Here is a 22946-nt window from a genome sequence, read left to right on the forward strand (position 1 = left end):
TAGATACAAATCTGGGCCCCGTCCCTCTCACCAATGCAAGTCAATGGAGAGAGGGCTCATTCCACAATTGTATCTATATGACTGCCATTCAAATAGATACAAATCTGGACTCATTCCACAATTGTATCTATATGACTGCCATTCAAATAGATACAAATCTGGACTCATTCCACAATTGCATCTATATGACTGCCATTCAAATAGATACAAATCTGGGCCCCGTCCCTCTCGCCAATGCAAGTCAATGGACAGAGGGCTCATTCCACAATTGTATCTATATGACTGCCATTCAAATAGATACAAATCTGGACTCATTCCACAATTATATCTATATGACTGCCATTCAAATAGATACAAATCTGGAGTCATTCCACAATTGCATCTATATGACTGCCATTCAAATAGATACAAATCTGGGCCCCGTCCCTCTCGCCAATGCAAGTCAATGGACAGAGGGCTCATTCCACAATTGTATCTATATGACTGCCATTCAAATAGATACAAATCTGGACTCATTCCACAATTATATCTATATGACTGCCATTCAAATAGATACAAATCTGGACTCATTCCACAATTGCATCTATATGACTGCCATTCAAATAGATACAAATCTGGGCCCCGTCCCTCTCGCCAATGCAAGTCAATGGACAGAGGGCTCATTCCACAATTGTATCTATATGACTGCCATTCAAATAGATACAAATCTGGACTCATTCCACAATTATATCTATATGACTGCCATTCAAATAGATACAAATCTGGACTCATTCCACAATTGTATCTATATGACTGCCATTCAAATAGATACAAATCTGGGCTCATTCCACAATTGTATCTATATGACTGCCATTCAAATAGATACAAATCTGGGCTCATTCCACAATTGTATCTATATGACTGCCATTCAAATAGATACAAATCTGGGCTCATTCCACAATTGTATCTAAATGACTGCCATTCAAATAGATACAAATTTGGGCCACGTCCCTCTCGCCCATGCTAAGTCTATGGCGAGAGGGCTCATTCAACCAACATTCCACATTTCAATCTAACAACAGACAGAAAAGATGACAACATTTTTGATTGGCATAAAAAACTGCCATTTTTATTCTGCAGCAAGTGAACATTGGGGCCTAGCCCGTCATTCAGCCATTACTTTCTTCACTCTTTGCCTTAGGCACAAATGACTTAAAATTCTTTTAAGTATTACTTTTTTTTTAAACAAAAATGGCCTCACTGGGCAATAACACTGGGGCCTAGCCCCTCCTTCAGCTGTTCATTGAAACACTGTTTGGCTGACACACACGTAAATCAAAATTCTATAAAAACTGTCTTTTTTTTAAACAAAAAGGGACTCAGTGAGCCATAACACTGGGGCCTAGCCCCTACGTGAACTGTTCGTTGGAACTTTTTAAAGTGCTTTTTTTTTTAACGCGGGGACTCTAGATCCTGTGTCTCTGGCACAACAGTTGGACTGTGGACCTTCTCAAAAGGCTGACGTTTTGGGGTCTGAGTGTTCTTCACAAGAGGGCTGACGACCTTTGAGATCGGCCCTAAACCTGGATCAGAGTTATACCCTGACGAGCACACAGCCTGTTTTTTCTTTGGAGGGCTACTAATCAAATAGGCATGGCCAAGCAGCCGCTTGGCAGCGCGAAATCCAGCATCCATCGTGGATTTACGCTTTGCGGAGGGAGAGGGAGGAGCCGTCCGGATGAACAGGGCCTTCCGTACCCTTTTACCCATCACGCGTTGATGTGTCCCAGGCAAACGTGACTGGATTGAGTCCGAGTCGCTCAGGTCTAGTTGGAGTTCTGGGGAACTGTGGTCAGTGCTCTGGGTGAAGATGGGCAACGTGATCCGAGGAGTGCTGCAATTCTTCTTTCTGAGGTCAAAATCTGCCAGGGAGGGATTAACTGAAGGGGGGGAAAGGTCGATGACCATATCCCCCTCATCAGAAGAGATCTCACCTGGACCGCAGGTGGATGTTGCGCTTGAGCTGGAGGGGCTGCCGCCCGGCCTGGTCCTGCCGCTGGCCGAGATGGAGGTGGACGCGCTGGAGGGGCTGAAGCCCCGCCTGGACCTGCCGCGAACAGAGATGGAGGTGGACGCGCTGGAGGGGCTGTCGTACGGCCTGGACCTGCCGCGAACCGACACAGAGGTGGACGAGCTGGAGGGGCTATCCCAGGTGGAGGGGCTTCCCGCACTGGACCCGCTTTGCCGTAGTTCCTTGTCCAAGGCAGACATGCGGAGCTCCCGTGCACGGTAGGCCCTATCTCGTCGTGGCAAGAAAACGTAGAATTTTGAGGCCGTTTGCGCATCATGGCCCATTGATGATGCCACCTTTTTCCTGCCAGTCTCGGTGAGGTGAGTGTCAGCCTGGTTGAGGAAATGCAGAGACAATACATGAATTGGAAGTATGGAGGTGTGCAAGGAAGGAAGGAAGGAAGGAAGGAAGGAAGGTGCCTCACCTGAGTTGCTATACTGCTTCTGATCAAAGTAAAGTTGACAGGACCAGAGCAGCCCGCATCTCGCCAGGCAGATGCAAGCATCAAATTTGGCTTGTGTATCATGCCACCAAGGACGGTGTGAAACACAAATGGAGATTTCGGCCCGTCTGGGCAGCAAACACCCCCAGCCAGCAACTTCATCCACTTGTATTCCTCGGCCACCAGTGCAATGGAAGCATGACCGAATGTCTTGGCTGTTTTGTGCTCTTCAATCTACAGGGGAAAAAACACAACTTCCACATTTGCATCTATTCCACAGTAACTTCCACATCTGTATCTATTTAGATGTAAATTCCAGATTCCTATCTATTTACATGTAAATTCCACATTCATATCTATTTACATGTAAATTCCAGATTCGTATCTATTTACATGTAAAGTCCAGATTCCTATCTATTTACATGTAAATTCCAGATTCGTATCTATTTACATGTAAATTCCACATTTGTATCTATTTACATGTAAAGTCCAGATTCGTATCTATTTACATGTAAAGTCCAGATTCGTATCTATTAACATGTAAATTCCAGATTCCTATCTATTTACATGTAAATTCCAGATTCGTATCTATTTACATGTAAATTCCAGATTCCTATCTATTTACATGTAAATTCCACATTCATATCTATTTACATGTAAAGTCCAGATTCGTATCTATTTACATGTAAATTCCAGATTCCTATCTATTTACATGTAAATTCCAGATTCGTATCTATTTACATGTAAATTCCAGATTCCTATCTATTAACATGTAAATTCCACATTTGTATCTATTAACATGTAAAGTCCAGATTCCTATCTATTAACATGTAAAGTCCAGATTCCTATCTATTAACATGTAAATTCCAGATTCCTATCTATTAACATGTAAAGTCCAGATTCCTATCTATTAACATGTAAAGTCCAGATTCCTATCTATTAACATGTAAATTCCAGATTCCTATCTATTAACATGTAAATTCCAGATTCCTATCTATTGACATGTAAATTCCAGATTCCTATCTATTAACATGTAAATTCCAGATTCGTATCTATTAACATGTAAATTCCAGATTCCTATCTATTTACATTTAAATTCCACATTCGTATCTATTTACATGTAAATTCCAGATTTTACATGTAGATTCCAGATTCCTATCTATTTACATGCAACTTCCAGATTCCTATCTATTTACATGTAAATTCCAGATTCAGATCGATTTAACAGTAACTTCCACATTCGTATCTACTCATAACCACCAATCAGTTAACCATGTTGACATATAAATTTACAAAGACCACACCTACCAGGATCTGCCATTTTTGGCCCTCCTCCCAGGAGTCTGCGTTGAAGACATGCTGGACCCGCATTGAGGTAAAGATTGAGGACCTGTGTCCCGTCAGCACCGACAAATACCCCATGGCATATCCCATTAGCAGAGTATGACTGCCGTTGCTGACCGTCTCGCTCACGCTGTTTTCTGGAAAAGACCAGAGCCATGTCAACTACACCAGGACCTCAGCTTCAACGTGGGTGGTGGAGGAAAGGAAGGAGCACTTACCCAACAATTCTGGGATACGGCGCTTGGCAACACTGAGGAATCTCTCTTCCTGGGAGGCTGGCACCTGACTGTCCGTCTTCTCCTTGCGCACCTTCTGCCTCCTCAGCAACACATCTCTGTTCACGTCAGCCCTGATCTTTTTCAGCTCATACATAATACGGCTGATGTCAGATGATTTCAACCGGCTCTTTTTTAGGAAAGAATGCTCCACATGCCTGTACAACAATGTCGCATTTATCATCATGTTCCTGATGCTCGTTGGGGCGTAGCCTTTATTAGTGAGGTAGACTGGGTATTTCCGTAATCTCTCAATATTGGTCAGGAACCGTAGGTCCTTCAAAGCATCTCTGTCGCACGCCTTCTCGCCCAACATGTAAGTGCAAAAGACGTGGCAGTGGCGTGCGGCCGTGTTTGCATTTTCCTTGTCTTTGCGTTTGCGCCTGGCCCCGACTCTATATTGGCGAAAGTCCTCTATGGCCTTTTCGTACATGCAAGTGTCCGAAGTGCTTTTCCCAATGGGCGCGCCTTTGACAAGTGAGACCTCAGCAGCCTCTTCATCGCCAGGCGTCTGGTCGGCGGCTTCAATGACTGTCTGGCTAGCCGATGTTGAGGGCGTCGGGATGGGATCCGGGTCCGGTGGCGGAGGGACTGGGGCAGGCGGAGGGACTGGGTCCGGCGGAGGGACTGGTTCCGGCAGCAGGACAGGGTCTGGCAGCGGCTCTAGGTCAGGCGGCCGGACTGGGTCCGGCTGCGGCTCGGGGTCGGGTGGCGGGTCTGGGTCACCTGAGGGTGACAAATCCACAGGCTGCTCATCTGTCCCAAGCCGCCTGATGCCAGAAGATTTACGGGGACGCCTCGCTGGTGACAGCTGGTCTGATGTTATCCTGGGGGTCCAATGCCTTGGATTTAAACTACGTTCCAGGACCTCCTGCTGCCTCAACACAAAGCGGTCAAGTGCCTTCTCCAACTTGTCGATGCGGGCCAGGAGTGACTGTTCAAGGGTACAGGACATCTGGCTGCAGTGGCAGGAGGACACACCAGACGAGGTGGATGAGGGTGCCGGTGAACCGCTCACAATTCCTCTGGAGGATGACTTGCGGGTCATGGAGGGGATGGGGGCTAAAGAGTAGAAAACAGAAATATGGGCTTATTTTCTGCTACTCAACAGAGACTTCCAGATTCTAATCTATTTAACAGTAACTTCCATATTTATATCTATTTTACAATAAATTCCACATTTGCATCTAATTACATGTAAATTCCAGATTCGTATCTATAGACATGTAAATACCAGATTCCTATCTATTAACATGTAAATTCCAGATGCGTATCTATTAACATGTAAATTCCAGATTCCTATCTATTAACATGTAAATTCCACATTTGTATCTATTAACATGTAAAGTCCAGATTCCTATCTATTAACATGTAAATTCCAGATTCCTATCTATTAACATGTAAATTCCACATTTGTATCTATTAACATGTAAATTCCACATTCCTATCTATTAACATGTAAATTCCAGATTCCTATCTATTAACATGTAAAGTCCAGATTCCTATCTATTAACATGTAAAGTCCAGATTCCTATCTATTAACATGTAAATTCCACATTTGTATCTATTAACATGTAAATTCCACATTTGTATCTATTAACATGTAAAGTCCAGATTCCTATCTATTAACATATCACTTCTTTTCAAAAGCACCTTCCACATTTGTATCTATATACATGTAAATTCCACATTTGTATCTATTTCACAACAAATACCAGATTCCTATCTATTAACATGTAAAGTCCAGATTCCTATCTATTCACATGTAAAGTCCAGATTCCTATCTATTAACATGTAAAGTCCAGATTCGTATCTATTAACATGTAAAGTCCAGATTCCTATCTATTAACATGTAAAGTCCAGATTCCTATCTATTAACATGTAAATTCCAGATTCGTATCTATTAACATGTAAAGTCCAGATTCCTATCTATTAACATGTAAATTCCAGATTCCTATCTATTAACATGTAAATTCCAGATTCCTATCTATTAACATGTAAATTCCACATTTGTATCTATTAACATGTAAAGTCCAGATTCCTATCTATTAACATATCACTTCTTTTCAAAAGCACCTTCCACATTTGTATCTATATACATGTAAATTCCACATTTGTATCTATTTCACAACAAATACCAGATTCCTATCTATTCACATGTAAAGTCCAGATTCCTATCTATTAACATGTAAATTCCACATTTGTATCTATTAACATGTAAATTCCAGATTCCTATCTATTACCATGTAAATTCCACATTTGTATCTATTAACATGTAAAGTCCAGATTCCTATCTATTAACATGTAAAGTCCAGATTCCTATCTATTAACATGTAAAGTCCAGATTCCTATCTATTCACATGTAAATTCCAGATTCCTATCTATTAACATGTAAATTCCACATTTGTATCTATTAACATGTAAATTCCAGATTCCTATCTATTAACATGTAAATTCCAGATTCCTATCTATTAACATGTAAATTCCACATTTGTATCTATTAACATGTAAATTCCAGATTTGTATCTATTAACATGTAAATTCCACATTTGTATCTATTAACATGTAAATTCCAGATTCGTATCTATTAACATGTAAAGTCCAGATTCCTATCTATTAACATGTAAATTCCAGATTCGTATCTATTAACATGTAAATTCCAGATTCCTATCTATTAACATGTAAATTCCAGATTCCTATCTATTAACATGTAAAGTCCAGATTCCTATCTATTAACATGTAAATTCCACATTCCTATCTATTAACATGTAAATTCCACATTTGTATCTATTAACATGTAAATTCCAGATTCCTATCTATTAACATGTAAATTCCAGATTCGTATCTATTAACATGTAAATTCCAGATTCGTATCTATTAACATGTAAAGTCCAGATTCCTATCTATTAACATGTAAAGTCCAGATTCCTATCTATTAACATGTAAATTCCAGATTCGTATCTATTAACATGTAAAGTCCAGATTCCTATCTATTAACATGTAAATTCCACATTTGTATCTATTAACATGTAAATTCCAGATTCGTATCTATTAACATGTAAAGTCCAGATTCCTATCTATTAACATGTAAATTCCACATTTGTATCTATTAACATGTAAATTCCAGATTCCTATCTATTAACATGTAAAGTCCAGATTCCTATCTATTAACATGTAAATTCCACATTTGTATCTATTAACATGTAAATTCCAGATTCCTATCTATTAACATGTAAATTCCAGATTCGTATCTATTAACATGTAAATTCCAGATTCGTATCTATTAACATGTAAATTCCAGATTCCTATCTATTAACATGTAAATTCCACATTTGTATCTATTAACATGTAAAGTCCAGATTCCTATCTATTAACATGTAAATTCCAGATTCCTATCTATTAACATGTAAATTCCACATTTGTATCTATTAACATGTAAATTCCACATTCCTATCTATTAACATGTAAATTCCAGATTCCTATCTATTAACATGTAAAGTCCAGATTCCTATCTATTAACATGTAAAGTCCAGATTCGTATCTATTAACATGTAAATTCCAGATTCGTATCTATTAACATGTAAATTCCAGATTCCTATCTATTAACATGTAAATTCCACATTTGTATCTATTAACATGTAAAGTCCAGATTCCTATCTATTAACATGTAAATTCCAGATTCCTATCTATTAACATGTAAATTCCACATTTGTATCTATTAACATGTAAATTCCACATTCCTATCTATTAACATGTAAATTCCAGATTCCTATCTATTAACATGTAAAGTCCAGATTCCTATCTATTAACATGTAAAGTCCAGATTCCTATCTATTAACATGTAAATTCCACATTTGTATCTATTAACATGTAAATTCCAGATTTGTATCTATTAACATGTAAAGTCCAGATTCCTATCTATTAACATATCACTTCTTTTCAAAAGCACCTTCCACATTTGTATCTATATACATGTAAATTCCACATTTGTATCTATTTCACAACAAATACCAGATTCCTATCTATTAACATGTAAAGTCCAGATTCCTATCTATTCACATGTAAAGTCCAGATTCCTATCTATTAACATGTAAAGTCCAGATTCGTATCTATTAACATGTAAAGTCCAGATTCCTATCTATTAACATGTAAAGTCCAGATTCCTATCTATTAACATGTAAATTCCAGATTCGTATCTATTAACATGTAAAGTCCAGATTCCTATCTATTAACATGTAAATTCCAGATTCCTATCTATTAACATGTAAATTCCAGATTCCTATCTATTAACATGTAAATTCCACATTTGTATCTATTAACATGTAAAGTCCAGATTCCTATCTATTAACATATCACTTCTTTTCAAAAGCACCTTCCACATTTGTATCTATATACATGTAAATTCCACATTTGTATCTATTTCACAACAAATACCAGATTCCTATCTATTAACATGTAAAGTCCAGATTCCTATCTATTAACATGTAAATTCCACATTTGTATCTATTAACATGTAAATTCCAGATTCCTATCTATTAACATGTAAATTCCACATTTGTATCTATTAACATGTAAAGTCCAGATTCCTATCTATTAACATGTAAAGTCCAGATTCCTATCTATTAACATGTAAAGTCCAGATTCCTATCTATTCACATGTAAATTCCAGATTCCTATCTATTAACATGTAAATTCCACATTTGTATCTATTAACATGTAAATTCCAGATTCCTATCTATTAACATGTAAATTCCAGATTCCTATCTATTAACATGTAAATTCCACATTTGTATCTATTAACATGTAAATTCCAGATTTGTATCTATTAACATGTAAATTCCACATTTGTATCTATTAACATGTAAATTCCAGATTCGTATCTATTAACATGTAAAGTCCAGATTCCTATCTATTAACATGTAAATTCCAGATTCGTATCTATTAACATGTAAAGTCCAGATTCCTATCTATTAACATGTAAATTCCACATTTGTATCTATTAACATGTAAATTCCAGATTCGTATCTATTAACATGTAAAGTCCAGATTCCTATCTATTAACATGTAAATTCCACATTTGTATCTATTAACATGTAAATTCCAGATTCCTATCTATTAACATGTAAAGTCCAGATTCCTATCTATTAACATGTAAAGTCCAGATTCCTATCTATTAACATGTAAATTCCACATTTGTATCTATTAACATGTAAATTCCAGATTCCTATCTATTAACATGTAAATTCCAGATTCGTATCTATTAACATGTAAATTCCAGATTCGTATCTATTAACATGTAAATTCCACATTCCTATCTATTAACATGTAAATTCCACATTTGTATCTATTAACATGTAAATTCCAGATTCCTATCTATTAACATGTAAATTCCAGATTCCTATCTATTAACATGTAAAGTCCAGATTCCTATCTATTAACATGTAAATTCCAGATTCCTATCTATTAACATGTAAATTCCAGATTCGTATCTATTAACATGTAAATTCCAGATTCCTATCTATTAACATGTAAATTCCAGATTCCTATCTATTAACATGTAAATTCCAGATTCCTATCTATGAACATGTAAAGTCCAGATTCCTATCTATTAACATGTAAAGTGCAGATTCCTATCTATTAACATGTAAATTCCAGATTCCTATCTATTAACATGTAAATTCCACATTTGTATCTATTAACATGTAAATTCCACATTCCTATCTATTAACATGTAAATTCCAGATTCCTATCTATTAACATGTAAAGTCCAGATTCCTATCTATTAACATGTAAAGTCCAGATTCCTATCTATTAACATGTAAAGTCCAGATTCCTATCTATTAACATGTAAATTCCAGATTCGTATCTATTAACATGTAAATTCCAGATTCCTATCTATTAACATGTAAATTCCAGATTCCTATCTATTAACATGTAAAGTCCAGATTCCTATCTATTAACATGTAAATTCCACATTCGTATCTATTAACATGTAAATTCCAGATTCCTATCTATTAACATGTAAATTCCACATTCCTATCTATTAACATGTAAATTCCAGATTCCTATCTATTAACATGTAAATTCCAGATTCCTATCTATTAACATGTAAAGTCCAGATTCCTATCTATTAACATGTAAAGTCCAGATTCCTATCTATTAACATGTAAATTCCAGATTCCTATCTATTAACATGTAAAGTCCAGATTCCTATCTATTAACATGTAAATTCCACATTTGTATCTATTAACATGTAAATTCCAGATTCGTATCTATTAACATGTAAATTCCAGATTCGTATCTATTAACATGTAAATTCCACATTTGTATCTATTAACATGTAAAGTCCAGATTCCTATCTATTAACATATAACTTCTTTTCAAAAGCACCTTCCACATTTGTATCTATATACATGTAAAATCCACATTTGTATCTATTTAACAACAAATACCAGATTCCTATCTATTAACATGTAAAGTCCAGATTCGTATCTATTAACATGTAAATTCCACATTCGTATCTATTAACATGTAAAGTCCAGATTCGTATCTATTAACATGTAAAGTCCAGATTCCTATCTATTAACATGTAAAGTCCAGATTCCTATCTATTAACATGTAAATTCCAGATTCGTATCTATTAACATGTAAAGTCCAGATTCCTATCTATTAACATGTAAATTCCACATTTGTATCTATTAACATGTAAATTCCAGATTCGTATCTATTAACATGTAAATTCCAGATTCGTATCTATTAACATGTAAATTCCACATTTGTATCTATTAACATGTAAAGTCCAGATTCCTATCTATTAACATATCACTTCTTTTCAAAAGCACCTTCCACATTTGTATCTATATACATGTAAATTCCACATTTGTATCTATTTCACAACAAATACCAGATTCCTATCTATTAACATGTAAAGTCCAGATTCCTATCTATTCACATGTAAAGTCCAGATTCCTATCTATTAACATGTAAAGTCCAGATTCGTATCTATTAACATGTAAAGTCCAGATTCCTATCTATTAACATGTAAAGTCCAGATTCCTATCTATTAACATGTAAATTCCAGATTCGTATCTATTAACATGTAAATTCCAGATTCCTATCTATTAACATGTAAATTCCAGATTCGTATCTATTAACATGTAAATTCCAGATTCGTATCTATTAACATGTAAATTCCACATTCCTATCTATTAACATGTAAATTCCACATTCCTATCTATTAACATGTAAATTCCACATTTGTATCTATTAACATGTAAATTCCAGATTCGTATCTATTAACATGTAAATTCCAGATTCGTATCTATTAACATGTAAATTCCACATTCCTATCTATTAACATGTAAATTCCACATTTGTATCTATTAACATGTAAATTCCACATTCGTATCTATTAACATGTAAAGTCCAGATTCGTATCTATTAACATGTAAAGTCCAGATTCCTATCTATTAACATGTAAAGTCCAGATTCCTATCTATTAACATGTAAATTCCAGATTCGTATCTATTAACATGTAAAGTCCAGATTCCTATCTATTAACATGTAAATTCCACATTTGTATCTATTAACATGTAAATTCCAGATTCGTATCTATTAACATGTAAATTCCAGATTCGTATCTATTAACATGTAAATTCCACATTTGTATCTATTAACATGTAAAGTCCAGATTCCTATCTATTAACATATCACTTCTTTTCAAAAGCACCTTCCACATTTGTATCTATATACATGTAAATTCCACATTTGTATCTATTTCACAACAAATACCAGATTCCTATCTATTAACATGTAAAGTCCAGATTCCTATCTATTCACATGTAAAGTCCAGATTCCTATCTATTAACATGTAAAGTCCAGATTCCTATCTATTAACATGTAAAGTCCAGATTCCTATCTATTAACATGTAAAGTCCAGATTCCTATCTATTAACATGTAAATTCCAGATTCGTATCTATTAACATGTAAAGTCCAGATTCCTATCTATTAACATGTAAATTCCACATTTGTATCTATTAACATGTAAATTCCAGATTCGTATCTATTAACATGTAAATTCCAGATTCGTATCTATTAACATGTAAATTCCACATTTGTATCTATTAACATGTAAAGTCCAGATTCCTATCTATTAACATATCACTTCTTTTCAAAAGCACCTTCCACATTTGTATCTATATACATGTAAATTCCACATTTGTATCTATTTCACAACAAATACCAGATTCCTATCTATTAACATGTAAAGTCCAGATTCCTATCTATTCACATGTAAAGTCCAGATTCCTATCTATTAACATGTAAAGTCCAGATTCGTATCTATTAACATGTAAAGTCCAGATTCCTATCTATTAACATGTAAAGTCCAGATTCCTATCTATTAACATGTAAATTCCAGATTCGTATCTATTAACATGTAAATTCCAGATTCCTATCTATTAACATGTAAATTCCAGATTCGTATCTATTAACATGTAAATTCCAGATTCGTATCTATTAACATGTAAATTCCACATTCCTATCTATTAACATGTAAATTCCACATTCCTATCTATTAACATGTAAATTCCACATTTGTATCTATTAACATGTAAATTCCAGATTCGTATCTATTAACATGTAAATTCCAGATTCGTATCTATTAACATGTAAATTCCACATTCCTATCTATTAACATGTAAATTCCACATTTGTATCTATTAACATGTAAATTCCAGATTCCTATCTATTAACATGTAAATTCCAGATTCCTATCTATTAACATGTAAAGTCCAGATTCCTATCTATTAACATGTAAATTCCAGATTCCTATCTATTAACATGTAAAGTCCAGATTCCTATCTATTAACATGTAAATTCCACATTCGTATCTATTAACATGTAAATTCCAGATTCCTATCTATTAACATGTAAATTCCAGATTCCTATCTATTAACATGTAAATTCCAGATTCCTATCTATTAACATGTAAATTCCAGATTCCTATCTATTAACATGTAAAGTCCAGATTCCTATCTATTAACATGTAAAGTCCAGATTCCTATCTATTAACATGTAAATTCCAGATTCCTATCTATTAACATGTAAAGTCCAGATTCCTATCTATTAACATGTAAATTCCACATTTGTATCTATTAACATGTAAATTCCAGATTCGTATCTATTAACATGTAAATTCCAGATTCGTATCTATTAACATGTAAATTCCACATTTGTATCTATTAACATGTAAAGTCCAGATTCCTATCTATTAACATATCACTTCTTTTCAAAAGCACCTTCCACATTTGTATCTATATACATGTAAATTCCACATTTGTATCTATTTCACAACAAATACCAGATTCCTATCTATTAACATGTAAAGTCCAGATTCCTATCTATTCACATGTAAAGTCCAGATTCCTATCTATTAACATGTAAAGTCCAGATTCGTATCTATTAACATGTAAAGTCCAGATTCCTATCTATTAACATGTAAAGTCCAGATTCCTATCTATTAACATGTAAATTCCAGATTCGTATCTATTAACATGTAAAGTCCAGATTCCTATCTATTAACATGTAAATTCCACATTTGTATCTATTAACATGTAAATTCCAGATTCGTATCTATTAACATGTAAATTCCAGATTCGTATCTATTAACATGTAAATTCCACATTTGTATCTATTAACATGTAAATACCAGATTCCTATCTATTAACATATCACTTCTTTTCAAAAGCACCTTCCACATTTGTATCTATATACATGTAAATTCCACATTTGTATCTATTTCACAACAAATACCAGATTCCTATCTATTAACATGTAAAGTCCAGATTCCTATCTATTAACATGTAAATTCCAGATTCCTATCTATTAACATGTAAAGTCCAGATTCGTATCTATTAACATGTAAAGTCCAGATTCCTATCTATTAACATGTAAAGTCCAGATTCCTATCTATTAACATGTAAATTCCAGATTCGTATCTATTAACATGTAAATTCCAGATTCCTATCTATTAACATGTAAATTCCAGATTCGTATCTATTAACATGTAAATTCCAGATTCGTATCTATTAACATGTAAATTCCACATTCCTATCTATTAACATGTAAATTCCACATTCCTATCTATTAACATGTAAATTCCACATTTGTATCTATTAACATGTAAATTCCAGATTCGTATCTATTAACATGTAAATTCCAGATTCGTATCTATTAACATGTAAATTCCACATTCCTATCTATTAACATGTAAATTCCACATTTGTATCTATTAACATGTAAATTCCAGATTCCTATCTATTAACATGTAAATTCCAGATTCCTATCTATTAACATGTAAAGTCCAGATTCCTATCTATTAACATGTAAATTCCAGATTCCTATCTATTAACATGTAAAGTCCAGATTCCTATCTATTAACATGTAAATTCCACATTCGTATCTATTAACATGTAAATTCCAGATTCCTATCTATTAACATGTAAATTCCACATTCCTATCTATTAACATGTAAATTCCAGATTCCTATCTATTAACATGTAAATTCCAGATTCCTATCTATTAACATGTAAAGTCCAGATTCCTATCTATTAACATGTAAAGTCCAGATTCCTATCTATTAACATGTAAATTCCAGATTCCTATCTATTAACATGTAAAGTCCAGATTCCTATCTATTAACATGTAAATTCCACATTTGTATCTATTAACATGTAAATTCCAGATTCGTATCTATTAACATGTAAATTCCAGATTCGTATCTATTAACATGTAAATTCCACATTTGTATCTATTAACATGTAAAGTCCAGATTCCTATCTATTAACATGTAAAGTCCAGATTCCTATCTATTAACATGTAAAGTCCAGATTCCTATCTATTAACATGTAAAGTCCAGATTCCTATCTATTAACATGTAAATTCCAGATTCGTATCTATTAACATGTAAATTCCAGATTCCTATCTATTAACATGTAAATTCCAGATTCCTATCTATTAACATGTAAAGTCCAGATTCCTATCTATTAACATGTAAATTCCACATTCGTATCTATTAACATGTAAATTCCAGATTCCTATCTATTAACATGTAAATTCCACATTCCTATCTATTAACATGTAAATTCCAGATTCCTATCTATTAACATGTAAATTCCACATTTGTATCTATTAACATGTAAAGTCCAGATTCCTATCTATTAACATGTAAATTCCAGATTCGTATCTATTAACATGTAAAGTCCAGATTCCTATCTATTAACATGTAAATTCCACATTTGTATCTATTAACATGTAAATTCCAGATTCGTATCTATTAACATGTAAATTCCAGATTCGTATCTATTAACATGTAAATTCCACATTTGTATCTATTAACATGTAAAGTCCAGATTCCTATCTATTAACATATCACTTCTTTTCAAAAGCACCTTCCACATTTGTATCTATATACATGTAAATTCCACATTTGTATCTATTTCACAACAAATACCAGATTCCTATCTATTAACATGTAAAGTCCAGATTCCTATCTATTCACATGTAAAGTCCAGATTCCTATCTATTAACATGTAAAGTCCAGATTCGTATCTATTAACATGTAAAGTCCAGATTCGTATCTATTAACATGTAAAGTCCAGATTCCTATCTATTAACATGTAAAGTCCAGATTCCTATCTATTAACATGTAAATTCCACATTTGTATCTATTAACATGTAAATTCCAGATTCCTATCTATTAACATGTAAAGTCCAGATTCCTATCTATTAACATGTAAATTCCACATTTGTATCTATTAACATGTAAATTCCAGATTCCTATCTATTAACATGTAAATTCCAGATTCGTATCTATTAACATGTAAATTCCAGATTCGTATCTATTAACATGTAAATTCCACATTCCTATCTATTAACATGTAAATTCCACATTTGTATCTATAAACATGTAAATTCCAGATTCCTATCTATTAACATGTAAAGTCCAGATTCGTATCTATTAACATGTAAATTCCAGATTCGTATCTATTAACATGTAAATTCCACATTTGTATCTATTAACATGTAAAGTCCAGATTCCTATCTATTAACATATCACTTCTTTTCAAAAGCACCTTCCACATTTGTATCTATATACATGTAAATTCCACATTTGTATCTATTTCACAACAAATACCAGATTCCTATCTATTAACATGTAAAGTCCAGATTCCTATCTATTCACATGTAAAGTCCAGATTCCTATCTATTAACATGTAAAGTCCAGATTTGTATCTATAAACATGTAAATTCCAGATTCCTATCTATTAACATGTAAAGTCCAGATTCCTATCTATTAACATGTAAAGTCCAGATTCCTATCTATTAACATGTAAAGTCCAGATTCCTATCTATTAACATGTAAATTCCAGATTCCTATCTATTAACATGTAAAGTCCAGATTCCTATCTATTAACATGTAAATTCCACATTTGTATCTATTAACATGTAAATTCCAGATTCGTATCTATTAACATGTAAATTCCAGATTCGTATCTATTAACATGTAAATTCCACATTTGTATCTATTAACATGTAAATTCCAGATTCCTATCTATTAACATGTAAATTCCACATTCCTATCTATTAACATGTAAATTCCAGATTCCTATCTATTAACATGTAAATTCCAGATTCCTATCTATTAACATGTAAAGTCCAGATTCCTATCTATTAACATGTAAATTCCAGATTCGTATCTATTAACATGTAAATTCCAGATTCGTATCTATTAACATGTAAATTCCACATTTGTATCTATTAACATGTAAAGTCCAGATTCCTATCTATTAACATATAACTTCTTTTCAAAAGCACCTTCCATATTTGTATCTATATACATGTAAAATCCACATTTGTATCTATTTAACAACAAATACCAGATTCCTATCTATTAACATGTAAAGTCCAGATTCGTATCTATTAACATGTAAATTCCACATTCGTATCTATTAACATGTAAAGTCCAGATTCGTATCTATTAACATGTAAAGTCCAGATTCCTATCTATTAACATGTAAAGTCCAGATTCCTATCTATTAACATGTAAATTCCAGATTCGTATCTATTAACATGTAAAGTCCAGATTCCTATCTATTAACATGTAAATTCCACATTTGTATCTATTAACATGTAAAGTCCAGATTCCTATCTATTAACATGTAAAGTCCAGATTCCTATCTATTAACATGTAAAGTCCAGATTCCTATCTATTAACATGTAAAGTCCAGATTCCTATCTATTAACATGTAAATTCCAGATTCCTATCTATTAACATGTAAAGTCCAGATTCCTATCTATTAACATGTAAATTCCACATTTGTATCTATTAACATGTAAATTCCAGATTCGTATCTATTAACATGTAATATCCAGATTCGTATCTATTAACATGTAAATTCCACATTTGTATCTATTAACATGTAAATTCCAGATTCCTATCTATTAACATGTAAATTCCACATTCCTATCTATTAACATGTAAATTCCAGATTCCTATCTATTAACATGTAAATTCCAGATTCCTATCTATTAACATGTAAAGTCCAGATTCCTATCTATTAACATGTAAATTCCAGATTCGTATCTATTAACATGTAAATTCCAGATTCGTATCTATTAACATGTAAATTCCACATTTGTATCTATTAACATGTAAAGTCCAGATTCCTATCTATTAACATATAACTTCTTTTCAAAAGCACCTTCCATATTTGTATCTATATACATGTAAAATCCACATTTGTATCTATTTAACAACAAATACCAGATTCCTATCTATTAACATGTAAAGTCCAGATTCGTATCTATTAACATGTAAATTCCACATTCGTATCTATTAACATGTAAAGTCCAGATTCGTATCTATTAACATGTAAAGTCCAGATTCCTATCTATTAACATGTAAAGTCCAGATTCCTATCTATTAACATGTAAATTCCAGATTCGTATCTATTAACATGTAAAGTCCAGATTCCTATCTATTAACATGTAAATTCCACATTTGTATCTATTAACATCTAAATTCCAGATTCGTATCTATTAACATGTAAATTCCAGATTCGTATCTATTAACATGTAAATTCCACATTTGTATCTATTAACATGTAAAGTCCAGATTCCTATCTATTAACATATCACTTCTTTTCAAAAGCACCTTCCACATTTGTATCTATATACATGTAAATTCCACATTTGTATCTATTTCACAACAAATACCAGATTCCTATCTATTAACATGTAAAGTCCAGATTCCTATCTATTCACATGTAAAGTCCAGATTCCTATCTATTAACATGTAAAGTCCAGATTCGTATCTATTAACATGTAAAGTCCAGATTCCTATCTATTAACATGTAAAGTCCAGATTCCTATCTATTAACATGTAAATTCCAGATTCGTATCTATTAACATGTAAAGTCCAGATTCCTATCTATTAACATGTAAATTCCAGATTCCTATCTATTAACATGTAAATTCCAGATTCCTATCTATTAACATGTAAATTCCACATTTGTATCTATTAACATGTAAAGTCCAGATTCCTATCTATTAACATATCACTTCTTTTCAAAAGCACCTTCCACATTTGTATCTATATACATGTAAATTCCACATTTGTATCTATTTCACAACAAATACCAGATTCCTATCTATTAACATGTAAAGTCCAGATTCCTATCTATTCACATGTAAAGTCCAGATTCCTATCTATTAACATGTAAATTCCACATTTGTATCTATTAACATGTAAATTCCAGATTCCTATCTATTAACATGTAAATTCCACATTTGTATCTATTAACATGTAAAGTCCAGATTCCTATCTATTAACATGTAAAGTCCAGATTCCTATCTATTCACATGTAAAGTCCAGATTCCTATCTATTCACATGTAAATTCCAGATTCCTATCTATTAACATGTAAATTCCAGATTCCTATCTATTAACATGTAAATTCCACATTTGTATCTATTAACATGTAAAGTCCAGATTCCTATCTATTAACATATCACTTCTTTTCAAAAGCACCTTCCACATTTGTATCTATATACATGTAAATTCCACATTTGTATCTATTTCACAACAAATACCAGATTCCTATCTATTAACATGTAAAGTCCAGATTCCTATCTATTCACATGTAAAGTCCAGATTCCTGTCTATTAACATGTAAAGTCCAGATTCCTATCTATTAACATGTAAATTCCACATTTGTATCTATTTAAGAAATTCCAGATCTTTATCTACTTAAAAGCAACTTCCACATTCATATCTATTTACATGTAGCTTCCACATTCATGTCTATTTACATGAATATTCCACAATCTGATCACACAGTAACTTCCAGATTTGTATCTATTTAACAGCAACAACCACAATCTGATCACACAGTAACTTCCAGACTTGTATCTATTTAACAGCAACTTCCAACAGCAAAAAGCACATTTCCAACAGCAAAAAGCACATTTCCAGCATCAAACAGCACATTTCCAGCAGCAAACAGCACATTTCCAGCATCAAACAGCACATTTCCAGCAGCAAACAGCACATTTCCAGCATCAAACAGCACATTTCCAGCATCAAACAGCACATTTCCAGCAGCAAACAGCACATTTCCAGCAGCAAACAGCACATTTCCAGCATCAAACAGCACATTTCCAGCAGCAAACAGCACATTTCCAGCAGCAAACAGCACATTTCCAGCAGCAAACAGCACATTTCCAGCAGCAAACAGCACATTTCCAGCAGCAAACAGCACATTTCCAGCAGCAAACAGCACATTTCCAACAGCAAACAGCACATTTCCAAATCATAAGCCATCCAACAACAAAAGCCGCATTTAAGAAAAAAATTGGACTTACCAAGGTCGATTTCTGGCAGGGATGTGTGTGAAGTTTGAGGGGTGGAAGCCATCTGGTCCCTAGGACGGGGCTGTGGCTCATCATGCTCACTGGATTCATCCTCACTGGATGCATACTCCTCGCTCCCCTGCTCTTCCTCCAGCTGACCCAGTGTGGAGACCATTTCAGGGGTTGGATTTGCCTGCCTGAGCTCCCTGAACTCTTCCTCCACAGCAGTCCTCTTAGCTCTAGCCACGAACCGGGCCCTCTTGTCATCTGAGGGCATGTGATGATGGGTCTGCAAGTGCTTGTCCAGCCGGCACACGTTGTTTTTTTTGCAGATCGGGCACTGGAGCTTGGAAGTTGTCCTGCAAGACACGAGTCTTGTCAGTAAGTGGCATGCATGGTCAGAGGGTGAAGAGATGCTGAGCAACTTACCTGGCACTGCCCCACTTTAGCAGGAGCGCCAACTCCTCCTTGTTGGGCACAAAGTGTGTGGTGCGGAGGTGCTGCCTGAGGTTGGCAAAGCGGTGGAAGCACAGCCCACAAAGCTTCTCCGGCTGGTGGGGTGGGAGCACGTAAAATCAGGAGGGAAACCTAGCAGAAGGTCCTAAAGAATGTTCTGCAAACTTACCATCCTTGGTGGTGTTCTATAACTGTGGATAAAAGTGAAAACATTTTGGTTGCAATCTGTTCACTGGGCCAGAACTGAATTTATTATATCCAGATTCACATCTATCCAGCAGCTTCTTTTAAACAGATTCAATTCTGGAAGCTGCCAGCTTTATTTACATCTATTCAATAGCCAGCTTGCTAGCTAGCTAGCTAGCTAGCTATTGAATAGATGTAAATAAAGCTGCAAGCTAGCAAGCCAGCTAGCTAGCCCGTGGTCCTCGGAGTCAACAACAAACCGCATGCCGCCGAACGAGCCCGCTAGCTTGCCCGCGGTCCTCGGAGCCGGCCTGCCGGTCAACAACAAACGGCACGCCGCCGAACGATCCCGCTAGCTTGCCCGCGGTCCTCGGAGCCGGCCTGCCGGTCAACAACAAACGGCACGCCGCCGAACGATCCCGCTAGCTTGCCCGCGGTCCTCGGAGCCGGCCTGCCGGTCAACAACAAACGGCACGCCGCCGAACGATCCCGCTAGCTTGCCCGCGGTCCTCGGAGCCGGCCTGCCGGTCAACAACAAACGGCACGCCGCCGAACGATCCCGCTAGCTTGCCCGCGGTCCTCGGAGCCGGCCTGCCGGTCAACAACAAACGGCACGCCGCCGAACGAGCTCGCTAGCTGGCCCGCGGTCTTCGGAGCCGGCCTGCCGGTCAACAACAAACCGCACACCGCCGAGCGAGCTCGCTAGCTCGCCCGCGGTCCTCGGAGCCGGCAGGCCCGGAAACAGCAAACAACACGCCAAGCCAAAGTTCTCCAAAACTTACCTTTGTCCACGAAAAGTTTCTCCTGTCCTTTCCCCCCCGCACGTGCTTTGCTTCGTGTCCTTGCTGCTACTGCGTGTGCAATGTGTCGCTTCCGCTCCGTCACTTCCGGTTTTAACATTTCGCTCCGTTCGCTGGAAAAGAGTTGCGTCAGAGGCGACCCCTGTCGGTCGGAGGTCTTGTGGAAAAATACCAGCCACCGTGCAGCGAATTATAAACCAAGAAATACTTTTAAAAAAAATTTTTCAGCTATTCTACCTGTGAAAACATGGAAAATAAAAGAAAAAATGACTCAAAGTCTAAAAGATTAAAAATAATCTTGGCCCATGCAAAGTCAATATAGAGACAGCTCCTTCCACATTTCAATCTATTTGACTGCCATTCAAATAGATACAAATCTGGGCTCCTTCCACATTTCAATCTATTTGACTGCCATTCAAATAGATACAAATCTGGGCTCCTTCCACATTTCTATTTATTTGACTGCCATTCAAATAGATACAAATCTGGGCTCCTTCCACATTTCAGTCTATTTGACTGCCATCCGAATCCACAACAACATGCACTTTTAACAACAAAATGTACAAAAACACAAGACATGCGGAGCTATTTATGAACCTGTTTTTTAATTGTTGGCATTTCTGAACAAGCCCAACATGCAGGCGCCATCCACCCTGCCTTGCAAAGAACAACTGTCTTTTTTGGTTTGCTTTTTTGTACAGTGATTACTCCCTTAGGAACATCATTTTTAAAAAAAACACAAATGATGTGAAGTAGAAACAACAACAAAGGGAGAGAGTGACATATGCGCAGTAGCGCAGGCATTTACTGACACTGGCTCCCAGAGAGGCCGTCCTCTTCCTCCTTCTCCTTTTTGACACTCCAGGGGATTGGGGTCTTCGGTCGCCGAGGACCATCCTGCGGACCCACTTCCGGGTCATGGCCCGAGCTGAGCGGCGGCCGGTCCTGTGATGTTTGTACCTCGGTGTCTTTGGTGCACCTCCCGAGCTGAACTTGGTCGTCATCGGGAGGCTTGGATCGGGCCTTGGCTGAAGCCCCAAGCACCATCGGCAACAGGCTGGTCTCGCGTCGGAGGACAGGTGCTCGGAGTTCCTCCGTTCCCTCTTCCCAGCTGGCCTCTTCTGAGCAATCTGAATTCGGAGGAGGCGAGTAGGGGGGGCATGGATCGGTGGTGTCGCTGTCCCCTCCGCCGGAGTCCTCGTCTCCGTCACCTGGCACCGCGACGACATTAACCTGTTCCGGGTGCTCTCTGTCCAGAGTGCCCAACGCGCGGGTCCTGCGCACGGTGCCGGTGGACGATGGGGTCACGATGGAGTCGCAGGCCCGTTTGGAGACTGGTGGGGTGTTACTCATTGGCCCTATCAGAAACATAGCGGGCGGGTGGGTGGGCGAAATTTCACTGAACCTATAAATTCAAATATGGAATTTTTCCAGATTTGGATCTATTTAGCAGGCACGCGACCGGCAAACTAGCTAGCAAA

At 35.8% G+C, this 22946-nt stretch overlaps 1 protein-coding gene across 1 annotated transcript; it reads right to left on the minus strand.

The window, feature by feature from the left end:
* Positions 1-1085: 1085 nt before the first annotated feature.
* LOC121631806 lies at positions 1086-21608 on the minus strand. Its single transcript, XM_041972878.1, has 9 exons — positions 21448-21608; positions 20649-20670; positions 20453-20574; positions 20036-20382; positions 4055-5173; positions 3801-3973; positions 2475-2726; positions 2087-2382; positions 1086-2029 (listed from the first exon to the last, which is right to left on the minus strand). The coding sequence occupies exons 2-9, from the start codon at positions 20649-20651 to the stop codon at positions 1432-1434; spliced, it is 2910 nt and encodes a 969-aa protein (XP_041828812.1). The 5' UTR covers positions 20652-20670; positions 21448-21608; the 3' UTR covers positions 1086-1431.
* Positions 21609-22946: the final 1338 nt, after the last annotated feature.

Source organism: Melanotaenia boesemani, chromosome 20 (genome assembly GCF_017639745.1).
Source record: "Melanotaenia boesemani isolate fMelBoe1 chromosome 20, fMelBoe1.pri, whole genome shotgun sequence".
NCBI lineage: Eukaryota > Metazoa > Chordata > Actinopteri > Atheriniformes > Melanotaeniidae > Melanotaenia > Melanotaenia boesemani.

Excerpts from the sequence above, each read along its gene's own strand:
- LOC121631806 (XM_041972878.1), bottom strand. Across the intron at positions 5,174-20,035 it reads CCTGCCAGAAATCGACCTTG|CCCCCATCCCCTCCATGACC; the intron begins GTAAGTCCAATT and ends TCTACTCTTTAG. Across the intron at positions 2,030-2,086 it reads TCCATCTCTGTTCGCGGCAG|GACCAGGCCGGGCGGCAGCC; the intron begins GTCCAGGCGGGG and ends GGCCAGCGGCAG.